This window comes from Oncorhynchus mykiss, chromosome 6, assembly GCF_057628025.1.
Source record: "Oncorhynchus mykiss isolate SJ-2025 chromosome 6, ASM5762802v1, whole genome shotgun sequence".
NCBI classification, from domain to species: domain Eukaryota; kingdom Metazoa; phylum Chordata; class Actinopteri; order Salmoniformes; family Salmonidae; genus Oncorhynchus; species Oncorhynchus mykiss.
Window position 1 is genome coordinate 49,382,257 of NC_143027.1, and position 13,551 is coordinate 49,395,807.

General features: G+C 43.7%; 1 protein-coding gene across 22 annotated transcripts in view; it reads right to left on the reverse strand.

Annotated features, from left to right (window-relative positions):
• Window positions 1–13,551, reverse strand: part of cntrl (centriolin) — a 113,081-nt gene continuing 99,530 nt past the window's right edge. For 16 of the 22 annotated variants that reach the window (XM_090238106.1, XM_090238107.1, XM_090238105.1 and 13 more), the window contains 8 exons: window positions 12,417–12,736; window positions 11,956–12,232; window positions 9,948–10,176; window positions 6,380–6,564; window positions 5,059–5,274; window positions 4,564–4,617; window positions 924–1,103; window positions 1–720 (listed from right to left, as the gene is read on the reverse strand). In XM_090238106.1, coding sequence (XP_090094232.1) covers window positions 625–720; window positions 924–1,103; window positions 4,564–4,617; window positions 5,059–5,274; window positions 6,380–6,564; window positions 9,948–10,176; window positions 11,956–12,232; window positions 12,417–12,736 — 1,557 coding nt within the window. In that variant the 3' untranslated portion in view covers window positions 1–624. Of the gene's footprint in view, window positions 721–923; window positions 1,104–4,563; window positions 4,724–5,058; window positions 5,275–6,379; window positions 6,565–9,947; window positions 10,177–11,955; window positions 12,233–12,416; window positions 12,737–13,551 lie in introns of all 22 variants that reach the window. The other 6 variants (XM_090238113.1, XM_090238112.1, XM_090238111.1 and 3 more) reach the window with 2 other exon arrangements.

The window sequence follows — 13,551 nt, forward strand, 5'->3', positions numbered from 1 at the left end:
TTCAACCACACCTTTGTTTAATCACAAAACCGGAGAGCAACATAAGTCCACAAAACATATTGATGGTAACAAACAGAATTTTCATGCATTAGCCGGATGCTAGGAATTAAATGCTACCGTGACTGGAAAGCTTGTAAATAAATGAGACATTGATATTAAAAAGTAAAAAAATATACCAATATGTCATACAAAAACAAGCATATTCATAGGCAAAAAAGTAATTGAATTTGCCCAAAAAACTTCTCAAACTAGTTGAGATAGTGGAAACTATGTTAAGGATACAATACTTAAGCCACACAAATGCATAGTTTCATATATATATATTCATTTTTTTTTATCTTGCTTGATGATCCTGCTAACAGGCCAAGTCCACTTTGGATGGATGAGAGACTGTTCCTCTTCACCTTGGGTAAATATTGCTGTGATGGTGGATCATGTTTAGGCATGCCACACGCTCTAAGGTGAAGTTTCCCCTAGGCAGTGATCTAGGATCAGCTTCCCTCCCCCAATCCTAACCATTTGTGGGGAAATGCAAAGATGACCCAATATCAGCATCTAGGGGCAACTTCACCCTACACTGAGGCTGGGAGGCTGTCAGAGGCCTGGACACAGCCTGGGGCCTGGCTACTTCTCAAGTAGTGTAGGATCCAGTCTCACAGGTTTGTGGGACACCTCCGCCTGCGCACTCTCCTGGAGACGCCATTTCTCTGGAGCATCTGGCTAAACAGATCAAGACCGAGACTGTATTGTTAACTGATTTCCACTTGTAGCTTATACAATGGAATCTACATGAACTATTAGGGTGGTTCTAAAATAAATGTAAACAGTACCATGGCATATCACTAATTCCTTTACTGATGGATGAATGTAGCTGCTATAAGTGCTATTAGACAAGGGTTCCTTCCCTTTTTGCTCACACTTACACAGCCTTGTTTAAGTGGGGGCTCAGAGGAGCTCAGAGAGAGGGAGTCCGAGGTGCAGTTGCCGAGCAGTTGGCCCAGCTTGTCCACTCGTCTGCTCAGCCCCAATAGACTCCCCTCGGTCTGCTGCCTGCGCTGGCTCAGAAACTCTTCCTGAGACCACATGCGTCTGCCCAGCTGAGCCTGGCGAGGACAACAGAACAGTCAGAAACAAATGAAGAATGGCATAGATAGGCCTTCCCTGCCCATCTGTGACCCAGAAACCTAGGCGTATGTCACACGTCACTACATCACAGGAGAGGCATTTGCACGAAGACATTTTTATTTTTTATCAAAATGCGTATTTTGTCTGAAACGCCTTCTGGAACATGTGAACTTTTATGTGCCTTAACTACAAACTTGTATGACATCTGTAAAATAAATTGTTAAATTATGAGCTTTGTTGGTTTAGCCATGAAAAAAAACAAAAACAGGAACCCCGCTAGCCATGATTGGCCTAACCCTAGATAATGGATGGGCTGGACATGGCGAGAGATGAGTTCGGATTGGTCTGCCATGTAGCACGCTCAAATCAAGTTTTGTCACATACACATCGTTAGCAGATGTTAATGTGAATGTAGCGAAATGCTTGTGCTTCTAGTTCCGACCATGCAGTAATATCTAATAAGAAATCTAACCCAACAATTTCACAACAACTACCTTATACACACAAGTGTAAAGGAATGAATAAGAATATGTACATAAAAATATATGAATGAGCGATGGCCGAATGGCATAGGCAAGATGCAGTAGATGGTATAGAGTACAGTATATACATATGAGATGAGTAATGTAGGGTATGTAAACATTATATAAAGTGGCATTGTTTAAAGTGACTAGTGATACATTTATTACATACATTTTTTCAATATTAAAGTGGCTAGAGATGAGTCAGTATGTTGGCAGCAGCCACTCAATGTTAGTGATGGTTGTTTAACAGTCTGATGGCCTTGAGATAGACTGAAAAACAGCTTCTCTCGGTCCCTGCTTTGATGCATCTGTACTGGCCTCGCATTCTGGAGTGAACAGGCAGTGGCTCGGGTGGTTGTTGTCCTTGATGATCTTTTTGGCCTTCCTGTGTGGTGTAGGTGTCCTGAAGGGCAGGTAGTTTGCCCCCGATGATGCGTCGTGCAGACCACACTACCCTCTGGAGAGCCTTACGGTTGTGGGTGGAGCAGTTGCCATACCAGGCGGTGATACAGCCCGACAGGATGCTCTCGATTGTGCATCTGTAAAAGTTTGTGTTTTTGGTGACAAGCCAAATTTCTTCAGCCTCCTGAGGTTGAAGAGGCGCCGCTGTGCCTTCTTCACCACGCTGTCTGTGTGGGTGAACCATTTCAGTTTGTCCATGATGTGTACACCGAGGAACATAACTTTCCACCTTCTCCACTACTGTCCCATTGATGTGAATAGGGGGCCGCGCCCTCTGCTGCTTCTCTCCATAACATGAGCTGCTCAGTATGTGTAGATAATCCTTTCTACTGTGGATCTTTTTAAAGATATCATGAATAACTGCAAAGGTGTGGCTACTGCTCTCAACAATGCTGCCCTGAATTTAACAGGCACTATCAACAAAGATCAGTGGGAAAAAGTTGTGATGAACTACTTTCTGGAGAGGGATCCGGGCGGCACACTGACTCGCTCTGACTCTGAAAATGAATCAGACGATGAGGAAATCTCTGATTTAGATTTTTTTGTATATTGAAAGAGACATTGTAGAGTCTTCTGATGACAGTGATGGGGAAGAAACGGCGCTCAATAGTATTGTTGTTGCGGAAGAAGTTGACCGAGTTTTGAAATCCATGAAATTGCCCAGTGGAAGCAGAGTATGATTGCAAATGCGATGGGAGTCGAAAAGAGAACACAGAAGGCTGTTGTATAAAACCCCTGTCTCCAGATTACATGTTCAAACTAATGGCATCCATGACAGAGAGGGAGACACGTTCATCCACGAATACAGGTAAGAGTCTAGCTACATTTTCAGATATTATACATTTCAAATTTAGTCAGAAAGTCATTTTCATTGCAAGTTTAAGCATACTGTTAGCTAGCAGGCAACATTAACTGGCTGGCTCGCTAGCTAACGTTACGTGTATGAGCTGTGTATTAATATTAATCGCATCTCAGAAATACATTTTCATTGCTAGTTATAGCCTAATGTTAGCTAGCTAGCTAACATTTAACCAAGTTGGTTAGCTTTAGCTTCCAGCAGATTAATGCATGGTGCATGGTAGTGCTGGGATTATGGGTCTAAACAAAATACTCCACTATGCAAGTAACCATTTCACTGTAGGGTTTACACCTTTTGTATCCTGTGCATGTGACAAAATACATTTTATTTGATTTGATGTAGTGTGTGTTTACCAGAGACGGTAATGTGAAAAACAACATGACCTGCACCAAAATCAGATTAGGATCTAGGCCAAGGACTAGAGAAAGTGTATTTTTACTACTACTTTCCCCACTTTTAGTCTTAATCATTGGTTGTTTACTACACTACCTTAATCACTTTATTTAGCACATGGCATCATATGTAAATTCTTAAAGAGATGGGTGAGGCTATGGCTTAAGAGGGTGTGAACGGTGCTGAATGGGGGACGGGACATTTTATCAAAAGTGGGGTTACAAGTTTATCAACTTTCAAAGCTGAATTACTTTCCCATTGTTGCTCAACTGCAGTGTATGATATACCATTTTCTAGCTCAGTCTCTACTTTAATCTAATGTAAAAAACACCACTTCAAATTTTGCTACATAGGACCAAATTAAAGTGGTGGGTCCCGAGTGGCGCAGTGGTCTTAGGCACTGCATCTCAGAGCAAGAGGCATCACTACAGTCCTTGGTGTATCACATCCGGCCGTGATTGGGAGTCCCATAGGGCGGGGCACAATTGGCCCAGCGTCGTCCGGGTTTGGCCGGGGTAGGCCATCATTGTAAATAAGAATTTGTTCTTAACCGACTTGCCTAGTTAAATAAATTCACGACTTTCTTGGTGATGTGGACACCAAGGAACTTTGGTCTTGGCCATAGTGGAGTTTGGAGTGTGACTGTTTGAGGTTGTGGACAGGTGTCTTTTATACTGATAACAAGTTCAAACAGGTGCCTTTAATACAGGTAACGAGTGGAGGACAGAGGAGCCTCTTAAAGAAGAAGTTACAGGTCTGTGAGAGCCAGAAATCTTGCTTGTTTGTAGGTGACCAAATACTTAGTTATCACCATAATTTGCAAATAAATTCATTAAAAATCCTACAATGTGATTTTCAGAATTTTTTTTCTCATTTTGTCTGTCATAGTTGAAGTGCACCTATGATGAAAATTACAGGCCTCTCTCATCTTTTTAAGTGGGAGAACTTGCACAATTGGTGGCTGACTAAATACTTTTTTGCCCCACTGTAGCTATCAAGCATCTCAGATTAGGAGTACTGATCTCGGATAAGCTCCCCTACCCCTTGTACAGTATGTCAACGTGTTCATTGTGATCTAAAAGGTTGAACTAATCCTAAATCAGCATGGCTACTCTTGAGAAGGTTGATATGGCCCTGACTGAACTTTGGTCCATGAGATGAAGCATACTGGAATGTGAAGACAAGTTGGGGTAGTAGTACCTTCAGGAGGTCCTCCTGCTGTCGAAGTCTCTCTCTTAGCACCTCTCCCCTCCACTGCAGACAGACATGCAGAGAAACACAGACCTGTCATCGCTTCAGAGGAATTCCTAGACTGTACTGTACACCCCATCAATCTAAGGAACACAGGCAAGACCTCTGCCTGCTAGTGATGGAAGAACAGCGGTTCTGTAGTAAGCTTTGTTACAAGGTATTTCGCATGAGGTATGATGAAAAGGGAAGTATGTTAAACTCAAATACCAAAAGTTAACCACAGACACAAATCTTGGGCATTGCTCAAAAAAGCTTTGTATACAGACTTGAAGCCTGGTCTCAGATCTGTTTGTGCTCTTGCCTTTGTCATTGTCAAGCTAAACAATTCCATTAGGTGTTGGCAAGAGCTTGAAATAGACTGGCACCCAGGCTAACAGACTCGTGTGTGCAGCACAAACTAGATATGACAGGGAGAGGTGTAAGGTAGCAAAGCTGAGGCATTACAGTAGGATTGCAGGCTGGCCTAGGCACGGCTGGGGTTGAGTAGAGGGGGTAGTTCTCTTTGTGGTCGTCAGTGTCTGAGGAGGAGGGATCTTGGTCAGGCGCGAGGGGCAGCTCTACCATCCCACTGTTCAGTTCTGCCTTGACGTCAGTCTTCAGCCAACGCATGGCTTCCTTGATCTCCCTCAGGCGGCTCTCGCCCCCCTCTTGACTGCGCAGCTGAGGGACACAACAGATTACATAACAGAATGCAACTTCATACTCTGTACTGAAAGTGCTCCGGGCGCATGGGCAAGACAAAATATTTAAGTGTCTTTGAATGGGGTATGGTAACAGGTGCATCGGTTTGAGTGTGTCAAGAACTGCAATGTTGTTGGGTTTTCATGCTCAACAGTTTCCAGTGTGTATCAAGAATGTGTTCCTAATGTTTTGTACACTGTCTACATTTGAAGGTCTAACTCTGTAACTAACTCCAACTTTGTAGTGGAGATGGACAGAACATTGTCTCTGAGGCCCATCATCTCCTTGGACACCGTGTTGAGCTCCTTCTGCAGGCCTCTGGACTTCTGGTTGTTGTCCTGTGCAGCCTGCTCTACCATGGCCAGCTCCCAGCCATTCAGGACATGCATATCAAGCGGTGTCTGAGGAAGGCCCGAAAAATTTCCCAAAACTCCAGCCACCCCTTCTATAGACTGTTCTCTCTGCTTCCTTCCGGCAGGCGGTACCAGAGTATCAGGTCTCGGACCAACAGGCTCCGAGACTGTTTCTACCCCCAAGCAATGAGACTTTTAAACAACTAGATAATAGCTGCCCACCCCCACCTAGGTCTCTACCCACACACACACAATACCACTTATGCTGCTGCTATATTGTTTAATATTATTATTATTTATCCTGTTACCAGTCACTTTCTCCTAATCCTTGCAAATTTGCAACTAAGATTGCCTAAATATGTCAACAGAGACTATGGGCGACACATTTCATTCTTCTTAATCTCGGAAACGAAGAATTGAAATTGCTTCAGATGCTCGATTAGGTTCCGGGGGAATATGTAGGAGAAAAGATACTAACGAGACTAGCGAAGTCTCCAACCCCCTGAACGGAAACTCGCAGCCAACGCATGGGCCAACTGCGAACAGAGTTCCAAATTAGTTCCTCCTTAGTCGTCGCAACCTACAGTCTGATGACAGACGCTACGATACCACCCGGCTAAAATGGTACAGCAATGAAAAATACGTAGATATCCACTAAGTTTAGGTGAAAAGCCAGTAGCCATCCATAGATATCCCTCCCTACCATCTATCCATCCATTCCTATGACCCACCAGCTCTGTCTCCTTTGGTTTCTCTTGGTGGGCGTGCTCGCAGCTCTTCTGGGCCTGCAGCCTGCTCTCGGCACTCCTCCTCTCCTCCTGCATACACTGCACCTCCGCCCGACACGCCCCCAGCTCCTCCTGCAGCTCCTCAGCCCGCTCCTGCAGCGGGGCCTCCCTCTCATACAGCTCCTGCCCTGGGATCACATTCACACATAAACACAGTCATGTAACAAACCTGCTTCAGGTGTGGATGGACAAACCAGGCAGACAAAAACCAGAAAACACTGAGGTGAATATTGGTGATATGATAGGAGCGAATGATGAAAGATAGTGTATTGAGATCAGACCGGAGTTCAAATGGTATTTGCTTTCTTTCAAATACAGTACCAGTCAAAAGTTTGGACGCACCTACTCATTCAAGGGTTTTTCTGTATTTTTACTATTTTCTACATTATAGAATAATAGTGAAGACATCCAAAGTATGAAATAACACATATGGAATTATGTAATAAACAAAAAAAAGTGTTAAACAAATTCTTCAAAGTAGCCACCCTTTGCACACTCTTGACATTCTCTCAACCAGCTTCATGAGGAATGCTTTTCCAGCAGTCTTGAAGGAGTTCCAACATATGCTGAGCACTTGTTGGCTGCTTTTCCTTCACTCCGCGGTCCAACTTATCCCAATTGGGTTGAGGTCGGGTAATTGTTGAAGCCAGATCATCTGATGCAGCACGCCATCACTCTCCTCGATCAAATAGCCATTACACAGCCTGGAGGTGTGTTTGGGTCATTGTCCTGTTGAAAAATAAAGAAGAGCAAACCAGATAGGATGGCGTATCGCTGCAGAATCCCGTGGTAGCCATGCTGGTTAAGTGTGCCATGAATTCTAAATAAATCACTGAGAGTCGCCTACAAAGCACCCCCACACCATCACACCTCCTCCATGCTTCACTATGGGAACTACACATGCGGAGATGATCCATTCACCTGCTCTGCGTCTCACGACGGTTGCAACCAAAAATCTCAAATTTGGACTCATTTCCAAAGGACAGATTTCCACCGGTCTAATGTCCATTGCTCGTGTTTCTTGGCCCAAGCAAGTCTCTTCTTCTTATTAGTGTCCTATAGTAGTGGTTTCTTTGCAGCAATTCGACCATGAAGGCCTGATTCACACAGTCTCCTCTGAACAGTTGATGGTGAGATGTGCCTGTTACTTGAACTCTGGGAAGCATTTATTTGAGCTGCAATCTGAGGTGCAGTTAACTCTAATGAGCTTATCCTCTTCCTTTCCTGTGGCAGTCCTCATTAGAGCCAGTTTCATCATAGCCCTTGATGGTTTTTGCAACTGCACTTTTACTCATTGACCTTCATGTCTTAAAGTAATAATGGACTGTCGTTTCTCTGCTTATTTGAGCTGTTTTTGCCATAATATGGAATTTTACCAAATAGGGCTATCTTCTGTATACCACCTTGTCACAACACAATTGATTGGCTCAAACGCACTAAGAATAAAATAAATTCCACAAATGAACTTTTAAAAAGGCACACCTGTTAATTTAAATGCATGGTTGAGAGAATGCCAAGAGTGTGCAAAGCTGTCATCAAAGCAAAGGGTAGCTACTTAAAATAATCTAAAATATATATATATATATTTTGATTTGTTTAACACTTTTTTGTTAACTACATGATTCCATATGTGTTATTTAATACTTTTGATGTCTTCACTATTTTTCTACAACGTAGAAAATAGTTAAAAAATAGAAAAACCCTGGAATGTGTAGGTGTTCTAAAACTTTTGACTGGTACTGTATGTATTTCAAACACTTTGGAGCATTTGATTGAGCCTGCGTGTAGCATCAGATGGGCAGGCTTTGTACTTTGGGGACTATAACATTGGTTCCATGGTGCCAGGTAAGCTCAATCAAGCGCCTTTAAAGTATTTGAAAGAAAACAAATATTATTTTAACCCTGGTTGAGAGCGAGAGTACAGCGATAGTGAGCAAATAAGGAGTCTAAGTCTAATAGGAAGTTTACATACACCTTAGACAAATACATTTAAACTCAGTTTTTCACTATTCCTGACATTTGATCAGAGTAAAAATGCCCGGTCGTAGGATCACCACTTTATTTTAAGAATGTGAAATGTCAGAATAATAGTAGAGAAAAGTATTTATTTCAGCTTTTATTTATTTCATCACATTCCCAGTGGGTCAGAAGTTTACATACACTATTAGTATTTGGTAGCATTGCCTTTAAATTGTTTAACTTGGGTCAAACGTTTCAAGTAGCCTGCCACAAAATTCCCACAATAAGTTGGGTGAACTTTAGCCCATTCCTCTTGACAGAGCTGGTGTAACAGACAGGTTTGTAGGCCTCCTTGCTCGCACACGCCTTTTCAGTTCTGCCCACACATTTTCTTTAGGATTGAGGTCAGGGCTTTGTGATGGCCACTCCAATGCCTTGACTTTGGTGTCCTTAAGCCATTTTGCCACAACTTTGGAAGTATGCTTGGGGTCATTGTCCATTTGGAAGACCCAATTGCGCACAAGCTTTAACTTCCTGACTGATGTCTTGAGATGTTGCTTCAATATGTCCACATCATTTTCTTTCCTCATGATGCTATCTATTTTGTGAAGTGCACCAGTCCCTCCTGCAGCAAAGCACACCCCCCACAACATGATGCTGCCATCCCCGTGCTTCACGGTTGGGAAGGTGTTCTTCGGCTTGCAAGCCTCGCCCTATTTCCTCCAAACATGGCCAAACAGTTGTATTTTTGTTTCATTAGACCAGAGGACATTTCTCCAAAAAGTACGATCTTTGTCCCCATGTGCAGTTGCAAACCGTAGTCTGGCTTTTTTATGGAGGTTTTGGAGCAGTGGCTTCTTCCTTGCGGAGTGACCTTTCAGGTTATGTCGATATAGGACTTGTTTTACTGTGGTTATAGATACTTTTGTACTGGTTTCCTCCAGCATCTTCACATGGTCCTTTGCTGTTGTTGTCAGCTCTAGGAGACAGAACGCGTCTCCTTCCTGAGCGGTATGACGGCTGCGTGGTCCCATGGTGTTTATACTTGCGTACTATTGTTTGTACAGATGAACGTGGTACCTTCAGGCGTTTGGAAATTGCTCCCAGGGATGAACCAGACTTGGCTGATTTCTTTTTTTCCCATGATGTCAAGCAAAGAGGCACTGAGTGTGAAGGTAGGCCTTGAAATAAATCCACAGGTACACCTCCAATTGACTCAAATGATGTCAATTAGACTATCAGAAGCTTCTACAGCCATGACATAATTTTCTGGAATTTTCCAAGCTGATTAAAGGCCCAGTCAACTTAGTGTATGTAAACTTCTGACCCACTGGAATTGTGATACAGTGAATTATAAGTGAAATAATCTGTCTGTAAACAATTGTTGGAAAAATGACTTGTGTCATGCACAAAGTAAACCGACTTTCCAAAACTATAATTTGTTAACAAGAAACTTGTGGAGTGGTTGAAAAATGAGTTTTAATGACTCCAACCTAAGTGTATGTAAACTTCTGACTTCAACTGTAAGTAGTATAAGTTATTTTCTGCTTACCAAGCAGAGGCACGTGCTCTTGCAGGACGGCACACTGCTTGTGGTCCCTGGTCACTACTCGCCGGCTCCTGTCCTCCATGTCGGCCACTGCAGTGTTGACCTGCTCCAGTCTGAGTGTGTGCTGGGCCAGAGAGCTCTCCTCAACCTGGCTCTGGGCCTGCAGTTCCTGGAGCCTCTGCCGCTGCCTCTCCTCACGCTCTTTGGCCTCACATTGCAGCCCCCGCGCACACTACACACACACAGAAATAACTGCTTCCTCCATTGCACTTAAGCAGAGTTTTAGGTTTGAAATGTTGTGAACCAATACAGCTATGGAGCCATTGAGTATACAGTTGTGGCCAAAAGTTTTGAGAATGACACAAATATTAATTTCCACAGTTTGCTGCTTCAGTGTCTTTAGATTTTTTTGTCAGATGTTACTATGGAATACTGAAGTATAATTACAAGCAAGTGTGTCAAAGGCTTTTATTGACAATTACATGAAGTTGATGCAAAGAGTCAATATTTGCATTGTTGACCCGTCTTTTTCAAGACCTCTGCAATCCGCCCTGGCATGCTTTCAATTAACTTTCGGCCCATTCTTGCATAATCAATGCTTAGAGTTTGTCAGTATTTGTGGGTTTTTGTTTGTCCACCTGCCTCTTGAGGATTGACCACAAGTTCTCAATGGGATTAAGGTCTGGGGAGTTTCCTGACCATGGACCCAAAATATCAATGTTTTGTTCCTCGAGCCACTTAGTTATCACTTTTGCCTTATGGCAAGGTGCTCCATCATGCTGGAAAAGGCATTGTTTTTCACCAAACTGTTCCTGGAGGGTTGGGAGAAGTTGCACTCGGAGGATGTGTTGGTACCATTCTTTATTCATGGCTGTGTTCTTAGGCAAAATTGTGAGTGAGCCCACTCCTTTGGCTGAGAAGCAACCCCACACATGAATGGTCTCAGGATGCTTTACTGTTGGCATGACACAGGACTGATGGTAGCGCTCACCTTGTCTTTTCCGGACAAGCTTTTTTCCAGAAGCCCCAAACAATCGGAAAGGGGATTCATAAGAGAAAATGACTTTCCCCCAGTCCTCAGCAGTCCAATCCCTGTACCGTTTGCAGAATATCAGTCTGTCCCTGATGTTTTTCCTGGAGAGAAGTGGCTTCTTTGCTGTCCTTCTTGACACCTGGCTATCCTCAAAGTCTTCGCCTCACTGTGCGTGCAGATGCACTCACACCTGCCTGCTGCCATTCCTGAGCAAGCTCTGTACTGGTGGTGCCCGGATCCCGCAGCTGAATCAACTTTAGGAGACGGTCCTGGCGCTTGCTGGAGTTTCTTGGGTGCCCTGAAGCCTTCTTCACAACAATTGAACCGCTCTCCTTGAAGTTCTTGATGATCCAATAAATGGTTGATTTAGGTGCAATCTTACTGGCAGTAATATCCTTGCCTGTTGAGCCCTTTTTGTGCAAAGCAATGATGACGGGTTTCCTTGCAGGTAACCATGGTTGACAGAGGAATGATAATGATTCCAAGCACCACCCTCCTTTTGAAGCTTCCAGTCTGTTATTCAAACTCAATCAGCATGACAGAGTGATCTCCAGCCCTGTCCTCGTCAACACTCACACCTGTGTTAACGAGAGAATCGCTGACATGATGTCAGCTGGTCCTTTTGTGGCAGGGCTGAAATGCAGTGGAAATATTTTTTGGGGATTCAGTTTATTTGCATGGCAAAGAGGGACTTTGCAATTAATTGCAATTCATCTGATCACTCTTCATAACATTCTGGAGTATATACAAATTGCCATCATACAAACTGAGCCAGCAGACAGACAGACAAAATTTATATTTGTGTCATTCTCAAAACTTTTGGCCACAACTGTACAGACCTATTTCACTATGGCTGCGCCTAAAAAAGTGCACTGTTTTTGACCAAAGTAATGCACTATACAGGGAAAAGGGTGCTATTTCAGACTACGACTTATTGGCAACAGTGTATGGTGTCTAAATCTTGCCCTGTCATGTTACTTGTAGTTGAGTCTGCCTCTCAGCCAGGTCCGTGTGCAGCTCCATCAGCCGGTGCTCCAGCTGCTCAGCTCTTCGTTCATCCTCCTCCAGCTGCTTCCTCGCCTCCTGCTCCTCCCGCGCCACACTGTCCCGGACCATGACCAACACTCGCACCTCCTCCTCCAGCATCTCTAATTGCCGTTTTTTCTCTTCCACCTGCTCCTTTTGACCACTGAAGATCTCAGACTCCCGGTATAGCTGTTGCTGAGTGACTGCCGTGTCTCGTTCCATCTTCTGCCTGAAGGATAAGATGAGACAAGATTTTTTTTTAAATACTTTATTATCCCTGTAGAGAGATTTTGCTTCCGGCTCGTGTGCACACATTAAAACATATCATCAAGCATAGACAAAGGACATATCTTCTAGAAAATGAAAGACAACAAATACAATAATAGAAAAAGTGCAGTTTGAGTGATTCAGACCTGTGTGTGTGAGCCTGTCTCTGCTCCTGTCTCAGCAGGCCCAGCTCTGCATGCAGCCTGTTCAGCTCAGCCTCAGCCACCCGCGCCCCGTCCTCCGCTGCCTCCAAACACCGGTCGGCGTGTGTCCGTCTGGCCTCCAGGTTCCGGCATTGCTCCTCCAGCCTGTCCCTCTCCCTGGCGGCCTCCTCCACCTGCTCCCGGACTCCCTGCGCCTCCTCTCTCAGCTCTGTCCGGTCCTGCTCCGCCAGCCTCATCTGGCGCTCGCCCTCAGACTTCTGGCGCAAAGCCTCCTGCTGCTGTGCCTGCAGCTCCACACGCACCTGGGGGAACACACAGAGAGACATAAAATACACACACAAAAAACAAAGAGTAAACACCCACTTGTCTCTGAACACATTAAATGACACTATTTCGGAAAAGAGGCCTATGAGCCCTGGTCAAACGTAGCACACTAAATACGGATAATAATATAACATTTTGGTAATCTCAGTCCATTTGAATCAACAAATCACAGCACATAGAGTGTATTCGGAAAGTATTCAGACCCTTTGACTTTTTCCACATTTTGTTACAGCCGTATTCTAAAATGTATCAAATAGTTTTTTCCTCCTCATCAATACCCCATAATGAAAAATCAAAAACAGGTTTTTAGAAATGTTTGCAAATTCATACAAAATTTAAAACGGAAATATCACATTTACATAAGTATTCAGACCCTTCACCCAGTACATTGCTGAAGCACCTTTGGCAGTGATTATAATCTTGAGTCTTCTTGGGTATGACGCTACAAGCTTGGCACACCTGTATTTGGGGAGTTTCCTGGACAGGGAAGCCCTGTTATTTACTAAATAAACAAAAGTAAAAAATAATAGCAAATAGTCAATGCAAATAGTCCGGGTAACCATTTGATTAACTGTTCAACAGTCTTATGGCTTGGGGGTAGAAGCTGTTAAGATGCCTTTTTGACCTACAGTACCATTCAACAGTTTGCGGCCACTCAGAAAAGCACATTTTTTGTCCATTAAAATAACATCAAATTGATCAGAAATGCAGTGTAGACATTGTTAATGCTGTAAATGACTATTGTAGCTGGCCACCCCTCATAGCCTGGTTCCTCTCTAGGTTTCTTCCTAGG